Below are 16,624 nucleotides of genomic sequence, written 5' to 3' on the forward strand. Positions count from 1 at the left end.
GTCCGTCTGTTCTATTTGAGCTGTGGCCTATACTGTGACGCAGTTGATGTTGTAACATAGTCAATATAAGCAGAGATACAGAATAAAACAGACCTTATTCATTGAAATACATGTTATATCTACTCTAATCGTATTCACTCGACAATGTAACCAAGAGCCCGGCAATGAAGAATGGAGAATCTCAGATCATCTCGAGGAATGCATTAGACAGTGCTATTGCTCCTCTTTGGGGGCATCACCAGTCTCGGCACCAGGACTAGTCTCCGACTTCTTGAGTATACTCACCCACTCAAGCGAGGCACTCCCCAGAATGGTCAAACAGGCCACGATAAACCCAATCTGGAACACCTTTCGCAGCGCTTCGTTATAAGCCGTCAATACCGTTTCCCGGAGATCCAAAGGAACCAAGCTCAGTAGCGATGTTGCACCGCCCGACGTAACAATATTGGCGTCAATTCCCGGAACACCAGACAGCCTCAGCATAAGCTGGTTAGCCAGGACGTTCTCGCCCACAGGGACAAACACCGCAGCACCAAGCAGCTGACTAAAGAACATGACTGCAATCCCGACAGGCACATCTTTTCTCGGTAAGACGGTTTGCGCCGCGAGGTTGGGTTGCTGGAAGCACATGCCCATGCCGAAGCCATAGAGGATCTGATAGCCTATCCATTTACCGTGGCCGATGTGGATTTGCAGTGTCGTGAGGAGCCCTGCACCAATCACCATAATGCAGGATCCGACGATTGCAAAGGGGGTGTAGTATCCGATCTTCTGGGTGGTGATTCCACTGAAAACGGACGCGACGACCATTGAGAGCATCAGAGGCAGGAGTCTGAGACCCGAGTCCACGGCCGAGACGCCTTTGATGGATTGGAACCATATTGGGAGAAAGTAGACTAGTTGACGTTAGTATAGGTACACAGTGGGGTTCTATTTATTCTACCAAATATGTATTGCGATGCACCTATACAGAGGGTCGCCCAAGCTCCGGCGAAGATGCTGCGCCGTCTAAAGATGCGTGGAGGAATCGTCGCCGTCCTTGTCAGAAGTATCTGGACGGCAACGAAACCAAGCAGCAAGACGCCCATGAGCGTCAGTAAGGCGATGATGTGAGCATTGTTCCACTGTTCGTTGTCAGTATAGATGTCGAAGATGCTATTCGAGAACTCACTGCATATGCCTGCCCACCCCACTGTAACGCTAGCACCAGACAGACTACGCCGGGGACCAAGCAACACATTCCAGCGACATCAAGCTGCTTCAGCTTCTCCATCCGTGGAACCTTGGTCGTATTCCTGTCGGGCACCTTGAGACAAAATGCGATAGCAACCATTGCCAGGCCACCGAATGGAAGATTGATATAAAAGCACCATCTCCAGGTTACTCTCGAGGTAAAGGCACCACCAACCAGCGGGCCTACAATCGAGGCCAGACCGAAGACGGCCCCGAAAAGTCCTTGAATCCTAGGACGCTTCTCGAGAGGAACAGCATAGACGACGCATACAACCTAGGCCGTCAGCACTTGCAGTCCAAAATAAAAAGGCCACTCACCGAGCCAGCTAAGATTCCTGCGGCACCAATACCAGCGAGAGCTCGTCCAATGATAAAAGCCGTGGAGTTGGGCGCAGCTCCACAAACGACAGAGCCGACTTCAAACAGGAGGATGCTAGACAGGATAACTGCTTTCACGGGGTAGAAAGTATAGATCTTTCCGAATAGCAATTGAAATGCGCAGCACGTCAGCAGGTATGCGCTTCCGTACCAACCAACGTCGGAAAGGGAGTCAAATTCATTCGTGATTTGAGGGATTGCCTTCTTTCAAGTCAGCTTGACATTCTGTCGGGTTTGTTTTTAGCTTGCTATACCGTTGAGATGATCGTTCGATCTAGAGCAACCAGAAACATGGTTATCATGATCGAGACAAGAAGAAGTACGACCTTGGTGGTTGATTGTTCTTGATACGTGTCGTCCAGGTCGCTCGTAGCATGCTTGGTTTCTCCATCGTCGCAGGTCTCACTGCGCTCTGTTGTCTTCATTTCTGATAGATTTTCAGTCGGTTCCTCTTTTTGAGGCGCCCTCGAGGTTTCGAATTTCGACATGACCGTGCAAGGTAAGTTTCTGCTCGCAGCCAGGGAGATCTATACTTGGAGATAGGCAGAGAGAATTAAAACTGATATCAAGTTGACACATTTATGATCGCAGACAAGATCTTCTATTTATATTTGAAAAACTTTCCTCGCTCGGGGTCGTTTTGGATGACTCTTGTCAGAGAATGGCCAGACGGGGGATAGAAAAGCCCGAGATCGCTATATTGGTCGGGTCCAGCAACGCCCGAGGAATCAACCACAGTACGAGTTAAACATTCATACTCATTAATTACTATCATGCCGCTACGGAGAATGATCGTAAAAAGAGATAAATTTGAGAGATAGGCTGTCCTCATTTCCAGGCATAAGTGAACCGCTATCCATCTCCCCATTCGAGCCCTACTTCGAAGCCTCCAATGCTTCCCCTGAAGTTTATCGCTACACACCTATCACCCATTCACCGGCCCTGAAAGCTTCATCATCGAGCCCCTCTACAAGTTAATTTACTTCATCACAGCTATAGACCAGCATTACTGTCCATGGTCGAGCAAAACCTCAGCAGCGAACTCCGACGGCGCAATCGCAGGAATGGGGTCATACATGGGATGGCTTGCTGGATGGGAAAAGGGATAGTCGAGGACTTCACTTAGCATATCGGGGTTCCTGAGATACGATTTTACAAGTTATATGAATTGACATTCAACGTAAGTCCATATATCCGTTGGATGTTTGCTCTACCGGAGTTTACGGATGTAGTGCGGAGTTATGGAGGTATATCTAGGATGAGAGCTGTCGAGGAAAAGAAACGATCATATATACATCCTCATGAGTATTGGACTGAACTGAATACAATGGCTCCCAAAATCGTCCTCATCACCGGCGCCAACACCGGAATCGGTTTCCAAGTCGTCCGCTCTCTATACGATTCCACACAAACCTACAACATCATCGTAGGCGGACGATCCCCCGCAAAAGTCCACAACGCCATTAGTGCCATTCAAGGCGAGTTTCCAAGGTCCCAAAGCCAGCTATTCCCCCTTCAGATCGACCTCGAATCCGACGACTCGATCAAACACGCCTACGAAGACATCAACACTAAGTTCGGAAGACTCGACGCTCTCGTCAACAACGCAGGTGCGTCTTTTACCCTCCCCTCTCCCATTCACACATCCTAACATCCCAGGCGCCTGGTTCGATGCACAAGCCAACACCACAATGACCGAACGCCAAATGTGGAACAAGACCTGGGACGTCAATGTCACGGGTACACACCTCCTCACCTCGACCCTCATGCCTCTCCTCCTGAAAAGCTCCGACCCCAGGCTCCTCTTCGTTACATCCGGCGCTGCGAGACTCGCAGGTACCGACGACCTCCGTCTCGCGATAAACCGGCCGCCACCGGCCGGCTGGCCCAAGCCCGCTGGGACGACTGCCACCGCGTACCGCAGCGCGAAGACGGGACTCAACATGGTGCTGCGCGAGTGGGGGCGGATACTCAAGAACGATGGGGTAAAGGTTTGGGGGATCGCGCCCGGCCACCTGGCAACTGGGTTGGGCGGTGGAACGCCGGAGGAGATGAAGAAGAACGGGGCAGAAGATGCCGATGTGGCCGGGCCGTTTATTCGGTCGGTGCTGGAGGGTGATCGGGATGCTGATGTGGGGAGGGTAATTAGAAGGGAGGGAGTGCAGGAGTGGTAGATCCTGCTAAATCTTATATCGGATTGGATATCTTGTATTGATCTGATATGGCGCATCCTGCCTCGGGCAGCCTGCAATTAATACCATGACAGTAGTGTCGGCACAGCCTGTGCTGTTAGGCAGGTTTAAAGGTAATAGCTCTAAGAGCTAGGACTATAGTGCTTAATATTAAGGATAGCTTTAGACTCTGGGATTATAGAACTTAGAGAGGAGGGCCCTTGCACAGGGACTATATCTATATACTAGGCTAAAGCATAGTCTGTCACCAGGGGCTTGCCAGGGGAATAATACGTATTTACTAACTGCATTGCTGAAGATAGCTTAGCTGCTTTTAGGAGACTCACACAATGCAATTACTCTTTGAGCTGCCACCGCCCACTCTCAAAATAGTCTTTGATCCTGATGTTCTCCCTGATACCCCTCCAAAGCTCCCACATTCGCGGATACTTGTCTTCCGTGATAGAGCCGGGAGGAGACGGAATCCACTCAGTTATGAAACGATTCAGCCAGGTAAAGGCATAAATGTCGGGTAACGATGGCTAGAAAGGGGGTTAGTACCAAGTCAGTTCTACAAGACAAAATGGCAACAAACCTGGTCTCCTCCGTAAAATGGACCCCTGCTGGCCAGTATTTTCTCGTGCGTCTCGAGGAACTTGGGAAACAAAAGCCAGAACTCTGCAGCGCCGCGCTTCTTGGCATCCTGATCGCTTTCTCGCCAAACCTTCCACATGAACATAGCAATCATATCGCTCCAAGCTGCATGATACATGTCCAACACGGCCGCTTCTACCGGGGTTGAACCAAGGAGTCCGAGGTTCGCTGCGAGGAAACGCTCCATGGAATGGCTCTCAGCAATGGATTCCTAACGCCGGTGCGATCAGCAGTCATCCGTTCACTATCTTCAACAAAGCCATGTACCCATTTGCCTGTATTCCCTTGGACATGGAGAACGGGCAATTGTCCAAGCGGGGTTGAACCTTTTTCTTTTTCCCAGTCCTACGGTGCCGCGTTAGATAATGGTTGTGATGCGCCATGGATAACGTCCTTGCCTCAGGAAACAAGTTCTCATACTCGGCGCCACTGATCTCAAGGATCAACCGAGTGGTCTCGGCGAGGCCCTGCTGGCGGCGGTTATACACTCGATACTTGGCCATTTTTGGTTGGATGAATAAGAGGGCGCGGGCGTCTTGCTCTGATGAGTGAAAACATGATTGCATCAGATGTGTCTGCCGGAAATTACGCTCCTTAAGAAGACAGTTCAGGTCTGCATGGCTGCCTGTTAGGGTCACATTCAACTTCGGGGCTAAGTTTCGTGTTCATCTCTATCCGTACTAGCTTGTTGCTTTGAATTCAATGGTGAAGCATTGTCGGGGGCCGAAAAGCGTCTCGGTCGAATTACTCGGTTGATATTACAGACGCAGTCAGGTATTTAGGTCTCTATCACCTTTGCTTTCGGGATCGATACAGGAAAAAACGTCCGTTTGAGAGGCCCTAAGGAAAAGACGCATTAGACCGGGGTATCTTGTGCCAGTTATAATCATTTAAGGCAGCAGGTACAGTGTGTTTCCCGAAAGTGCTAAAGCACTCAAGCTACTGCATGGATGAAGAGCACTGCTAGACGACGTGCCTCCCTGGTTAGGCTATTCTGATTGGGCAACGCGCAGGGTTGATATGCTCATGTTGATTGACCCTTTAATATCTGGAGTGTCGGACTCCGGATTCGGTATAGTGAGTGTGCACTAGAGTTGACATTATTAGGGCATGACTATGAGACTAGCAAATACAGAGGCACTATATATAGAGAAGTTCAAAGCTAGATGGTGAAACAGTTCAGATAATAAGCTTCCCCCATTCAGAGGGAAAGTGGAGTATTTTCTCATCTTCTCTTAGCATCCGGTGTCACGACGGTTATCAGCATGATTAGAAAGCTTTTTAACCGCAGTAACATGATCAAGGAAATCAAGTACACTCATAAGGGCATACTCAGGAGAACAGCAATGCCAAGATATTATAACGCACATCATGATTCCAGACCTCTCAAAAAGAGCGTCTCTTTAGTTGAGACTGACAACAATAGCTCCTAATTAAGAACCTGATTAACACTATGATGGATCAGTTGCAGCTTTTTGGAAATGAGTATCCAAGGCTGCAAGAGAAGTGGAAACTGGATATATCCTTAGCAGTCAAGCTCAAATACCTAGTGCCCTGGGCATCCTCAAAAAGAATAAGTGAAACTATCAATATTAAAGCATCATATTTGCCTATTTCGGTACATGAACTCGTGGTTATTATGACAGTTATTATACATGAGACCTAGAAATAGTATTATGCGCAGAGTCATGTTCTCATAGCCCTCAGGGTTGTGAATATGATGATAGATTGCTGTTGTTCAGGTTATGTATAGCTCATTCTTTAACTGGTGAACAGTGGTGGGCGTTTGTAGTGCATACCTTTGTGGACATATTGCTGTTATTAAGTGAGAAAGAATCATTAGTACAGAAGATTGCCCAAGCATAAGTAAGCCGTAGAGCTTGTCATCAGGAAGAATTTCTCTCGTGCCCTGGCACGTGGAGTGCTATCTATAACCTTGAGAAGAACTACCCCACCCTAATATTATAAAAGATAATCTTCACTTCGATCATCTGCGACAAGGATTCTGAGATTACTCTTTTTGATGTGAACGTCATTCAGAATGTATGATTTGATGGCTCGTGTGGCGTGGCCGCGTGGCCGCGTGAGGACAAACAAACAGAATACTGGTCTTTGCACGGGCAATTCCAGCAGTCTCCATTCAAAATGGCGCTATGGAGACTCAGAGCCAATTTTCACTGGCTTTTCTGCCCTGACAGTGGCTGTCGCAACCTCCATTTGTCGTTGTCCTTTGAGCGTTGTTGAAGGTACTGGTCTACCAGTGTTTTCAGGATGGTATTCATAGTGTGAATGCGGCTCAGGAGGTCGGCATATATGCTTTTTGAGAATATATCACAGAACTTTTTGACACTTCCCTTGATCAAGGATTCGGACTGAAAGATCAACTAGTGCAGGCACGGGTCAGCAGTGATAATGGGTTGACATGCCTGACTCAGAGCAACCAACCAACAATGTGCCTGGATTGATCAAGCCCAACTTATTGGATAAGTCCTCCAATAAATTGGACAATTGACGTGTTGTCCTCATAAAAGGCTCAAGCTTGTCCCAAGCCTCCTTTGTAGTGTCTCGTGGATAACCTGTCCCAGGCAAGTGTCTGCCTATGGATTGCTGATCCACGTGCTAATAATAGATTCATTGTCTATCAGGGCGTCCTTTAATGCAAGACCCAAAGTGTTGAAGAAAATAGCTTGTTGTGTTCCCAAATTAGTGCGATAGCTCTCCAGCTCTCTCAGGTATCTCTTTGTTCTAAAGCTCTTGAGCGTCTCCAAACCCTGCATGTAGTTATCAAGTTAGTTGACGAGTAGGACTGAGGCCAGTGGCCTCAACTCCAGTTACAATTTTGCGAATGGGATTAATAATTACTGTATGTTAATCTTTGAGAGATGGATAGTGAGGCTGAGGCTGAGGCTGTGACAATTATGTGGAATCAAGGAAGAAAGGCTCTTTGTCTATAACTACCCTGCACTAATCAGCAGTAATACCTGATAGTACATACAAAGCATAGTGTCTCAGAACATTACAACTACCCCCTCTGCCGGTAAAAACCACTAATCTGTAAAATTTATCCCAGAGGGGAAACCTAGAAGAAAGGAAAAGCCTGTGGTATCAAGTTTGTAAGCCGTCCCCTTTGTCCATATCTCTGCTGCGGACCCTCTCTCTTTGGGTTTTCCTTTGTTTATAAAGGCCCTTGTTATAACACATCACTCACTGCACAAGATGAATGTTTCAGAACCGATATTCATTGTCTCAGTCACCCTCAGGGAAGGCATAGATGGTAAGTCTGTGAAGTATATAAGGTCCTCTCTCCCTCTACCTCTCTGTTCTCTCATCCTCATCCTCATCATCCGACCACTTCAACAACGAATCTATACAATGTCTTCTTCAACATCATCACTGTTTGAGTCATCATCACTGGTTGAGTCATCTATCCAGCAGTTCAATCAGCTAATATCATCCGGCCGATTGACAGCATACCAAAATGAGGTGGCGTTAGTTTTCTGGCAATATGAGCTTCGCCGACTCCGGCGTTGGGCAAACGAGGCAGAGTGGTGGTCTCTATACCGACTGTGGGTGGCTCCGGGCATTGAAGGCCAGCTCCTACGCATCCTACGTCGACTGCACCAAGCTCTTGCCGATATTCAGGATGTCTTGGATAATAATACAGCTGATGAGGCCATTTCTGCCGATACCAATGACAATGAGGTTGGCAGGACCAAAATGCAAGTGAGTTATCTTTCTCTACGTGAGACGATCAACTGCTTGAACCAGATAATAGTCATTATCCAGCCTGCCCATCGACCATCCTTCGATCCTACGATGCTAAAGAATGAAGCCCTCTTATCCATTCTACTACAGGTTCCTGATCTCAGCAAGGACGAACCTGCGGCTCAGCAACTGTTGGCCTTGTGGTCACACTTGCTTACCACGCTGGCACCACTGTGTGACTGCCTCGTCAGAGAACCTCCCCCCGATCGGGACACACTCAACTCACTGCACAGGAAATTTACGGTGACAATCCTAGCACAGATGAGTCTGGCAAAGACCATTGAAACCTCTGATGATGATGGGTCGCAGGATCTCCGTCAGGCAGTGATCCGGAAAGCGCAGGAATTGGTGTCCAAGGTTGGCCCGCTGATTTTTTTTTAGAATCCGCAACTGATCAGGCACTATTGAAATTTCTCTCCTTTGTTTTCACAGTCTGGCTTTTGTGATTTCAGTTGCTTTTACAAGGCGTTTTGGTGTATCTAGGCTTATTCTAACCAAGCTCAGGAGGTATGGGAATAGTGCCACATGGCTAGACTTGCTATGGCCACCTGATTGCGTGTCAACACTTCCTTATACAGCCTTATACAGTAGTAAAAGTGATATAGAACTAAGACAGGTCACAGGTCAACAGCCAATGGGCGCCTGAGCCGGTTCCGGCTGGCTAACCGGAACCGGTACACTATCTAGGGATATAAAAGATGTTTTGATGTCAAACTACCAGACAACATCAAACATAAACCAGGGGCATTTCAGTATGCCTGAGGTAATTCATGATATGGATGAAATTGGTGTCCTGCCGGGGAACCAAGGCGTTTCGGCTGCCGAGGAACATGCAAATACCAAGTGTACTCAGCCAGAAGGAGGCCAACACATGAAAGTGGACGATGAGATCACCACGATTGCTGGAATTGCTGCTAGACGACAGGAGGGGAACATGGAGCAGAATTTAAATCGTCAACCGGAGACAGTCGAGGTTAACGGGGTACATGCTTCGCCCGCACCAACAACAGACACCAACACATCAACAGGGCCACCATACTGCATACTGCCAGAAGGCGAAAAGATCTTCATTATGCTCTTGGTCTCATTTGCGGCCATTATTTCTCCCATCTCCAGCGGCATCCACTTTCCAGCTCTGAACAATCTCGCAAAGGACTTGAATGTCTCCATCTCGCTTATCAACATAACCATCACAACTTATCTGGTAGGTAATCGACCATTGAGAGGCAGCAGTTAACAGAGTTGTACTGACACTGGTAGATCTTCCAAGGAATTGCCCCGTCATTTATAGCAAACTTTGCAGATACCCACGGGCGACGACCGGCCTACCTCATCTGCTTCACCATCTACCTAGCGGCCAATATAGGCCTCGCAGTACAGGATAGCTACGCGTCACTGTTGGTCCTCCGCTGCCTGCAGAGCTCAGGCAGCAGTGGGACCATTGCACTGGGAAGCGCAGTCGTCGCTGACTTGTCAACCAGAGCAGAGCGAGGCAAGTATATAGGGTATGCGAGTATGGGAGTGACCCTGGGGCCTGCCTTGGGGCCGATCATTGGGGGTTTGCTGGATCATTACCTGGGCTGGCGAGCAATCTTTTGGTTCCTGGTCATTTTCAGCAGTGTGCTTGGGACCATCATTGCTATCGTCTTGCCTGAAACCTGCCGCGCGGTTGTGGGCAATGGCTCTGTCCCTGCCGCAGGTGGAACCAGTCTGCATGGCAGATTCTAGGGCGGAAATGGGGAGCCCGAAAGCAAAAGCCAGAGCCAGACTATCAGACCATCGAGAAACGGCGTCGACGCGCTAGTCCGTTCGCGTCTGCCTTGATCGCGGCTGACAAAGAAGCACTCATCATTTTGATTTACGGCCCGCTATTGTTCTCCGGGTACATGGCCGTTTTGAGTACCTTAACCACTCAGCTCCAAAGCAGAGCTGTCCAAATATGTGGGGGAAGCTCCAGCGGTCCAGTGGGTGTTGAAGACATTCCATTGTCCCCTCCGGGCCTGGCGCCAGAGAAGAAGTAAATGGTGGATGGTATAGATTATAGACGGGGAAATAGACTGTATATGTTTGATTTTAGAAAGTCATTCTCTCGGGGCTATAATAGAATGGGGCTGTTGCTAAGATGCCAAGATAGTTCTCATGCATGTCATCTAATAAGACACACCAACATTGTGATTGTCATAGGCATCCTTCCTGCATTCACAGAGCCCTCACCTGGCCTGGGGAATATAACATGATGTAGGTCATAAATGAGACCTTATGCACGAAAATAATGCCATGCTAAGTTGGAAAAGTATATATGTATTTGCATAATATGCAATTTAGCTAGTGAGGGTATTAATAATTTATGGATGTGTTTGAAATTTTAACCGCAAAGCCTATCTCATATCAGTATTCAATGTGCCTGACTAACATGCGTGAATCATTGCTGCAGAGAAATTGGGTGGCGTTTCCATAAAGTTTTTGCAAAGTTATTCCAGATATTTTCTGCGTGGCGATGCCGATCTCGGGGAAAAGCTTGATAGAGTGCTGACTAATCCGCAGGATGAACAGGCTTGAGACAATCCCAGCTAATACTTAGCCAGTTGCTGTAGTCCATCTAGAGATGGAGCTATAAGTTATGTCTATGCTAGTGATAGACTTCAAATCTCACAAAAGTAAGGACTCTGCAGTTCTGCCATGTGTGAGTAAAACCCTAGACAAAGCGACAGCGGAAAGCAGCCGAGAACCCGCAAAAAGACCGAATCTAGAGAGTCATGATCGGCTGTGGAGAAGGCAGCCACCAATGGCGCGACGGCATGCCCCGATGTCGTGATTGCGGGCTCCCGGCCAGAGTACTAAAAGGATTTTCTCCGCCATCTTTTCCCCATGGCGAACGTTCTTCTTGAATCCTGACATCTCCTCAATAACTAGATTGGTTGTGCATGTGGGGAGACACAGCATACCGACGCGAGATGATCTCCCACTCCGGCCACACCTTGGAGAAATCCGACTCCAAGATTGAGACGGATCGTTCCCGGCCATACGGGGAAGAGGTTGCACCCTATCCTGAGAAGGATGAGCTGCAGCTCAATGTTGGTGGCCGGGGTGCCACCCAGCGCCGCCTGAAGAACTACCAGGTGACTATGATCGGGTTCTGTGGTGGCATTGGCACCGGTCTGTTCGTGGGAACAGGTGCGGCGTACGCCAAAGCTGGTCCTGCCGGTTTGCTACTGGCCTATGCAGTTGTTGGTCTCGTTCTGTGGTGTGTGATGCAGAGTATCGCCGAGTTGGCGACGCTGCTGCCCACCGCCGGATCCTTCCCGCACTGGGCGACACGCTTCATTGATCCCTCTGTTGGCTTCTCGCTGGCTATCTCGTACGGTTACTGCTACACCATTGCCATCGCGTCCGAAGTGTCTGCGGCTGCGGTGATTGTCTCCTTCTGGACGGACATCACGCCCGCGGTGGTCATCACCGTGGGCCTGGTGCTGATTCTGGCAATCAATCTCATGAGTGTGCGATTCTACGGTGAGACAGAAGTCATCGCCGGTAGCATCAAGGTACTCTGCTTCGTTGGCTTGGTAATTGTCTCCATTGTCATCACCTCTGGCGGAGGACCGAACCACGAGGCCATCGGCTTCCGTTACTGGCACAATCCCGGCGCCTGGACCAACTACAACGGCATCACCGGATCTACCGGCCACTTCCTTGGTTTCCTGTCTGCCTTTGTCAACGCCTCCTTCAGCTTCATCGGCGTCGAGACCGTCGTCATCACGGCGGCCGAGTCAGTCGACCCGCATCGGGCAATTCCCAAGGCCGCCCAACGCGTCACCTATCGTATTGCCTTTTTCTACGTGCTCGGCGCGTTCCTCATCGGCATGATTGTCGATCCCAGAAACGCCGATCTTGTCTCCGGCAGTGGAAATGCAAACAGCTCTCCCTGGGTGATTGCCATCCGCGAGGCCGGCATCAACGCGCTGCCTTCCATTGTCAACGCCTGTATCCTGATTTCTGCCTGGTCCGCCGGCAACTCGTACTGCTGGGTCGGCTCGCGGATGATCGTGGCCATGACGACCGATCACCAGCTGCCCCAGGTATTCGGCAAGGTGACCAAGAAGGGTGTCCCTTATGTGGCTGTTATCGCCGCTTGGCTGTTTGGACCGTTGGCCTATCTCAGTAAGTCTCTTCAACTCAGCTGATATTCAACAACTAACAGGTTAGGTCTTGGATCGGGTGGCGCCGCACAAGCCTTCGCCTGGCTTCTGAATCTCAGCACCGTTGCTGGTCTGATCGCATGGGCCACGCTCTCCCTCTGCTACATTCGCTTCTATGCCGGGCTCAAAGCGCAGGGCGTCCACCGCGACACGCTGCCGTGGAAGGGCCCTCTGCAGCCGTACGCGGCGTGGGTGGGATTCATCGGATCCACCATCATCACCCTCGTGGCCGGATTCCCCGTCTTCCTCAAGGGCAACTGGAATACCTCCGACTTTGTCGCTTCGTATATCGGAATTCCTATCTTCATCGTCCCAATCATCGGATGGAAGTTGTGGCACCGCACCAAGGTTCGTCCCAGTCCCTGCTTTTCGGAAACGTAGCTAACAGTTGTAGTTTGTTCGCGCGGCCAATATCGATCTATGGTCAGGCCGTCTGCAGGAGGGAGAGATTATCGAGAAACACAGGCCGATGACATGGTGGCGTCGCATCGTCGACTGGCTTTTCTGAAGTGCTTGTCTTTTGTATATACTATATAGATGCATAGAGGTGATACCCAATAATATATAGAACATCTTCCTTGTTGATCGATCACTCCGTTTTGAGCTGCTCCGCCAGCTTTCGAATATCGTTGTGAGAGGCCTTGCAGCAGCCTCCGACCAGGAATGAAGTAAAGGGACCCGTTGCGCGAGCATTGGCGACAACCTGCGCGAGCTGGGATTCCCACGGACCCTACTCTTGTTAGAATTGCAGTATTGAAGAGCAAGTAACCACATACCCTTTCATCACTTGTATACCCTTCCGGCTTCTCCCACGTCTGCGTGGTCGTGTTGTAAACCTCTCCATTGGTGCCATCCGGATACAGCACCAGACTCGGCACAGCCCCTACCCGGCCCGCGCCAACAGCCCTCGCTACCTCCTCGCCAAACTCACGGACCAGTCCATCCAGCTTATAGATCTTGGTGCAATTGATGCCTACTCCCCACGGCACCGCCGCACCGTCCATCTCCGCAACCGCAGCCTGCACAACCTGCTTGATCGAACTGCCATCGGGCAACGTCGCCTCCTCCCCGGGGAACACACACGCCACCCAGAATGGCACATCCAAGCCGGCGGCGTGGATCGCTCTCCTCACCGCACGGATCTCATCCAGCCGTGGCAGCGTCTCAAACGCCACATACTGCACTCTCTCCGCCAGGTTCTCATCCGCCTCGAGAAACAACCGTAGTCGCTCCAGATGCCATTGAAACAGGGTTTCCTCACTATCATGCTCCGCGTCATAGTGCCCGCTGTATTCCTGTCCAGGGATCATGCACGCGCCGTAGGGGCCCAAACTCAGCGCGATTTTGGCGGCGGATGTACCCCGCGCTTGCTCGGCGACGTCGAGTGCGGTTCGGAGATATTTTCCGACAGCAGTACGGGGGATGCCGTTTGGGAACTCGGGGGTCTTGGTGCGGGCGAATCCTTCGATGGAGACTTGGTATGTGGCTGTTAGGAGGACGTCGCTGCCTGCTGTTACGAAATTGCGCTGGCAGGCGAGGAGAGTAGTGGGGTCGGAGACGAGGAGGTGGGATGCCCAGAGTGGGGTGGAGGAGTCGAAGGTGATGCCATGTTGGTCTTGGAGGGAGGTTCCGAGTCCTCCGTCGAGAATTTGAATTGGGGTCATTGGGGTGCTATTATGGGGGATTGGTGAGGAATTGGAGTGATAAATGAGGTTTTTTCCTCGAGGGGTAGGGAAGAGTGTGGGGGAATTGTGGGATTGGCTTATCGCACGTGGTGATAAGATTATCTTATCTGTCTGCGTCTTATCTTATCATGATCGATGCCTTGTTTCTGCCTTGTTTCTGGCTACTTCAAGACCCTATCCTATGCATCATATGATGCATCGCAGGACTCGGTACAATTGTTCACTGTGCTCGCTGTACATTATGTAACAATTCTCCAAAATACGAATTGTACGGAACGGCTAAAACGCACGTCAGACTCCGCCAGGAAAGAGCCGTGCAAATCCGTCAGCACCTATGCAAGGAGTGAGACACTGTCAGCTCTTATGGCCAGATGGATGCAACCTCGAGTTTCAAATGAGCCAGTAATCGCTGGCAATCCTCCAACAAAACTCATCCATGGCGGTGAGTGGCAGCGGTCCCCAGGCCATATTATTTTCAATATTGGGAGCTTACTGTTACGCAGACTTTGTCCTCAACATATAAATACACGTCGGATTCAGCGAGAAGGGATCGTCTCTCAACCATCTTTACAAAGTTCTGAAATCGTTGAAATTCGAACACTAAACTCAACATGAAGCTCTTTGCTACTCTTCTCCTCCTGGCCGCCACTGCCACTGCGGCGCTCGCTGCTGTCCCTGCTCCCAATGCTGGCTGCTCTCAACCGGGTCAGTACTGCAACGGCGGGACCTTTCTCTGCTGCAACAACCGACGATGCAACAACAATGTGGTTAGTCTCTCTTCCTCCGGTCAAAAGGATTCTCCAAATACGGTGCTAGTCATGCTGACAATGTTCGTATTAGTGCCAGTAATCTCGAATGGAACTGTCGAGGGTCGGATGCTATTTCACTCTGGGGACTCACCTTTTTTCAGAGCTCTATTATATGCGTTATACGCTTAATGGCGCTTGTTGTCTGGCGTGAGAAGCCTTGTCTGTTAACTGTCTCTGAAGCAGTGATGGTTAACTCGCATTGAAGTCCAAGTTCCAGCTAGCTAGGACCTCAGTATATGTACTGTCCCGTACCCAGCTCAAGCAAGATCAGCCATTAGTCCTGCAGATATGCGTTCGATGAACTGGAATAGTCACTCCACGCGACGCCCAAAAGAACGATGTCCCGCGTTTTCCACCCTTAAGATCCTAGCTTCTCGTACCGTCTTACTCCGTACCCGGTTGCTTCTCCTGATCCATCTTATGCCTGGTCGCCTCACCGTGACCAAGAAGGCTCTTGGGCCAGCTCAGCATGTCAATCCTGAATGTAGTAGAAGAGTTGTTTATGAGCGTGTTGATTGGTTCCTTATGAGAAATGGAGCAAAAGCCCTTTAACCTGTGTGTATACGATGGGATGCACCACACTTAGCACCATGGGGCCATACTATCTGGGCAATTGCTCAGGCTTACAGTCTGTATATGGGCATAAACGCAGTGGGACGAGAACGCTGTCGTCGATTCTTCGGCGGATAGACTGATGCTTTCAGCCTAGGGGACTATCCACAGAGATAGCTGTAGCAGCTTCGGCGATCAATTTATCCCTCCTGGCCCTTAGCAGGTGAGCTACCATTCAATTACATAAAACGGTGGCTGGCTGGGGCTGAAGAAGCGTCCCTCTTCGGCGCCAAGGCAAGCCTAGGGAGCTATTGCTGATTACCCCTCAGTATGCGGCCCCTTATGATCGGCCTTGATGCTGTCCTGGCCAATGCTTTTCAGCCCGGGGGAAGGACTGACCATCGATGAGATCCTGCGCAAGTTGCCTGTCTTGGCCCAGACTTTACCTTTCGCATCACTCCGCCAAATTCATTCAAGCGCGCTCCGGATTCGAAAGCATTATGCCAGCGGTAGTGTTCCGGCGGTACAATTTGGCGCAGGGGACGCCGCGCCGCGCCGAGCCTACATGGAAGGAGAGGAAAGGGAGGCAGGGAGCACAACAGAGGATGCTGCGTCTAACGAGATCAGGGACTGCGGAGGGAGCTTGACATGGAAGATGATGATAAAATGCAAGCCCTTAGCGGGATCGGCTATACTCCTCTCGTCAGTTAAAGGGGTAGATCCCTGTCTAGTTAATTCTTCGTCCAGGCCGTCAGACTCATCCTATCTCTAATCTTGTTGCCGTTCATGGACTCAAACCCGGGAGCACATGTGGATTGAAAGTACCACTGGCAACTTTGTGCCAAAAGGGACGTTGAGGATGGTGCAGGATGGAAGCTTGTTTTCCTTTCACAGTCCAGCTCATGCATTCCTTTCTCTGCTGTCAGCGGTGTGATCGGGGATTCTGAACATGTATTGTTGATTGCACTCAAAGCACTGGGCTAAAAAGGTGTCAAGATTACCATCTCCAGCTAGTGGAAATAATAGCGCATCAGGATGTTCAACATGTATAGTATTAGAACGAGACGTGTCGATTAGCTAAATGAGGAATACATAATATACCAACACAAACTATCAATGAGAGTAGCTACTGTCCATTCTGTTCCAACTGACAAAGAACTGAGAGATGAAAAAAGGGAGAG

At 49.9% G+C, this 16,624-nt stretch overlaps 8 protein-coding genes across 8 annotated transcripts; 5 read left to right on the plus strand and 3 right to left on the minus strand.

The window, feature by feature from the left end:
• Positions 1-213: 213 nt before the first annotated feature.
• On the minus strand, positions 214-2,099 carry Aspvir_004894 (putative MFS aflatoxin efflux pump; the record flags this gene model as incomplete). The annotated part of the gene is made up of 5 exons (XM_043268116.1): positions 214-896; positions 971-1,124; positions 1,172-1,507; positions 1,552-1,812; positions 1,866-2,099. The coding sequence occupies 5 exons, from the start codon at positions 2,097-2,099 to the stop codon at positions 214-216; spliced, it is 1,668 nt and encodes a 555-aa protein (XP_043124051.1).
• An 839-nt stretch (positions 2,100-2,938) lies between these two features.
• On the plus strand, positions 2,939-3,785 carry Aspvir_004895 (putative short chain dehydrogenase; the record flags this gene model as incomplete). Its single annotated transcript, XM_043268117.1, has 2 exons — positions 2,939-3,221; positions 3,271-3,785. The coding sequence occupies 2 exons, from the start codon at positions 2,939-2,941 to the stop codon at positions 3,783-3,785; spliced, it is 798 nt and encodes a 265-aa protein (XP_043124052.1).
• Positions 3,786-4,138: 353 nt separating this feature from the next.
• On the minus strand, positions 4,139-4,939 carry Aspvir_004896 (uncharacterized protein; the record flags this gene model as incomplete). Its single annotated transcript, XM_043268118.1, has 3 exons — positions 4,139-4,324; positions 4,378-4,647; positions 4,682-4,939. The coding sequence occupies 3 exons, from the start codon at positions 4,937-4,939 to the stop codon at positions 4,139-4,141; spliced, it is 714 nt and encodes a 237-aa protein (XP_043124053.1).
• A 2,869-nt stretch (positions 4,940-7,808) lies between these two features.
• Aspvir_004897 (uncharacterized protein) lies at positions 7,809-8,582 on the plus strand (the record flags this gene model as incomplete). The annotated part of the gene is made up of 1 exon (XM_043268119.1): positions 7,809-8,582. One exon carries the CDS (start codon positions 7,809-7,811, stop codon positions 8,580-8,582), a length of 774 nt encoding a protein of 257 aa, XP_043124054.1.
• A 373-nt stretch (positions 8,583-8,955) lies between these two features.
• Aspvir_004898 (uncharacterized protein) lies at positions 8,956-9,929 on the plus strand (the record flags this gene model as incomplete). Its single annotated transcript, XM_043268120.1, has 2 exons — positions 8,956-9,405; positions 9,462-9,929. The coding sequence occupies 2 exons, from the start codon at positions 8,956-8,958 to the stop codon at positions 9,927-9,929; spliced, it is 918 nt and encodes a 305-aa protein (XP_043124055.1).
• A 1,226-nt stretch (positions 9,930-11,155) lies between these two features.
• Positions 11,156-12,905, plus strand: Aspvir_004899 (putative amino acid permease; the record flags this gene model as incomplete). The annotated part of the gene is made up of 3 exons (XM_043268121.1): positions 11,156-12,359; positions 12,405-12,745; positions 12,792-12,905. 3 exons carry the CDS (start codon positions 11,156-11,158, stop codon positions 12,903-12,905), a joined length of 1,659 nt encoding a protein of 552 aa, XP_043124056.1.
• Positions 12,906-12,986: 81 nt separating this feature from the next.
• Aspvir_004900 (homocysteine S-methyltransferase family protein) lies at positions 12,987-14,061 on the minus strand (the record flags this gene model as incomplete). The annotated part of the gene is made up of 2 exons (XM_043268122.1): positions 12,987-13,127; positions 13,174-14,061. The coding sequence occupies 2 exons, from the start codon at positions 14,059-14,061 to the stop codon at positions 12,987-12,989; spliced, it is 1,029 nt and encodes a 342-aa protein (XP_043124057.1).
• Positions 14,062-14,693: 632 nt separating this feature from the next.
• rodD lies at positions 14,694-14,931 on the plus strand (the record flags this gene model as incomplete). Its single annotated transcript, XM_043268123.1, has 2 exons — positions 14,694-14,849; positions 14,923-14,931. The coding sequence occupies 2 exons, from the start codon at positions 14,694-14,696 to the stop codon at positions 14,929-14,931; spliced, it is 165 nt and encodes a 54-aa protein (XP_043124058.1).
• Between the last annotated feature and the right edge of the window lie 1,693 nt (positions 14,932-16,624).

Source organism: Aspergillus viridinutans (genome assembly GCF_018404265.1).
Source record: "Aspergillus viridinutans IFM 47045 DNA, scaffold_2, whole genome shotgun sequence".
NCBI lineage: Eukaryota > Fungi > Ascomycota > Eurotiomycetes > Eurotiales > Aspergillaceae > Aspergillus > Aspergillus viridinutans.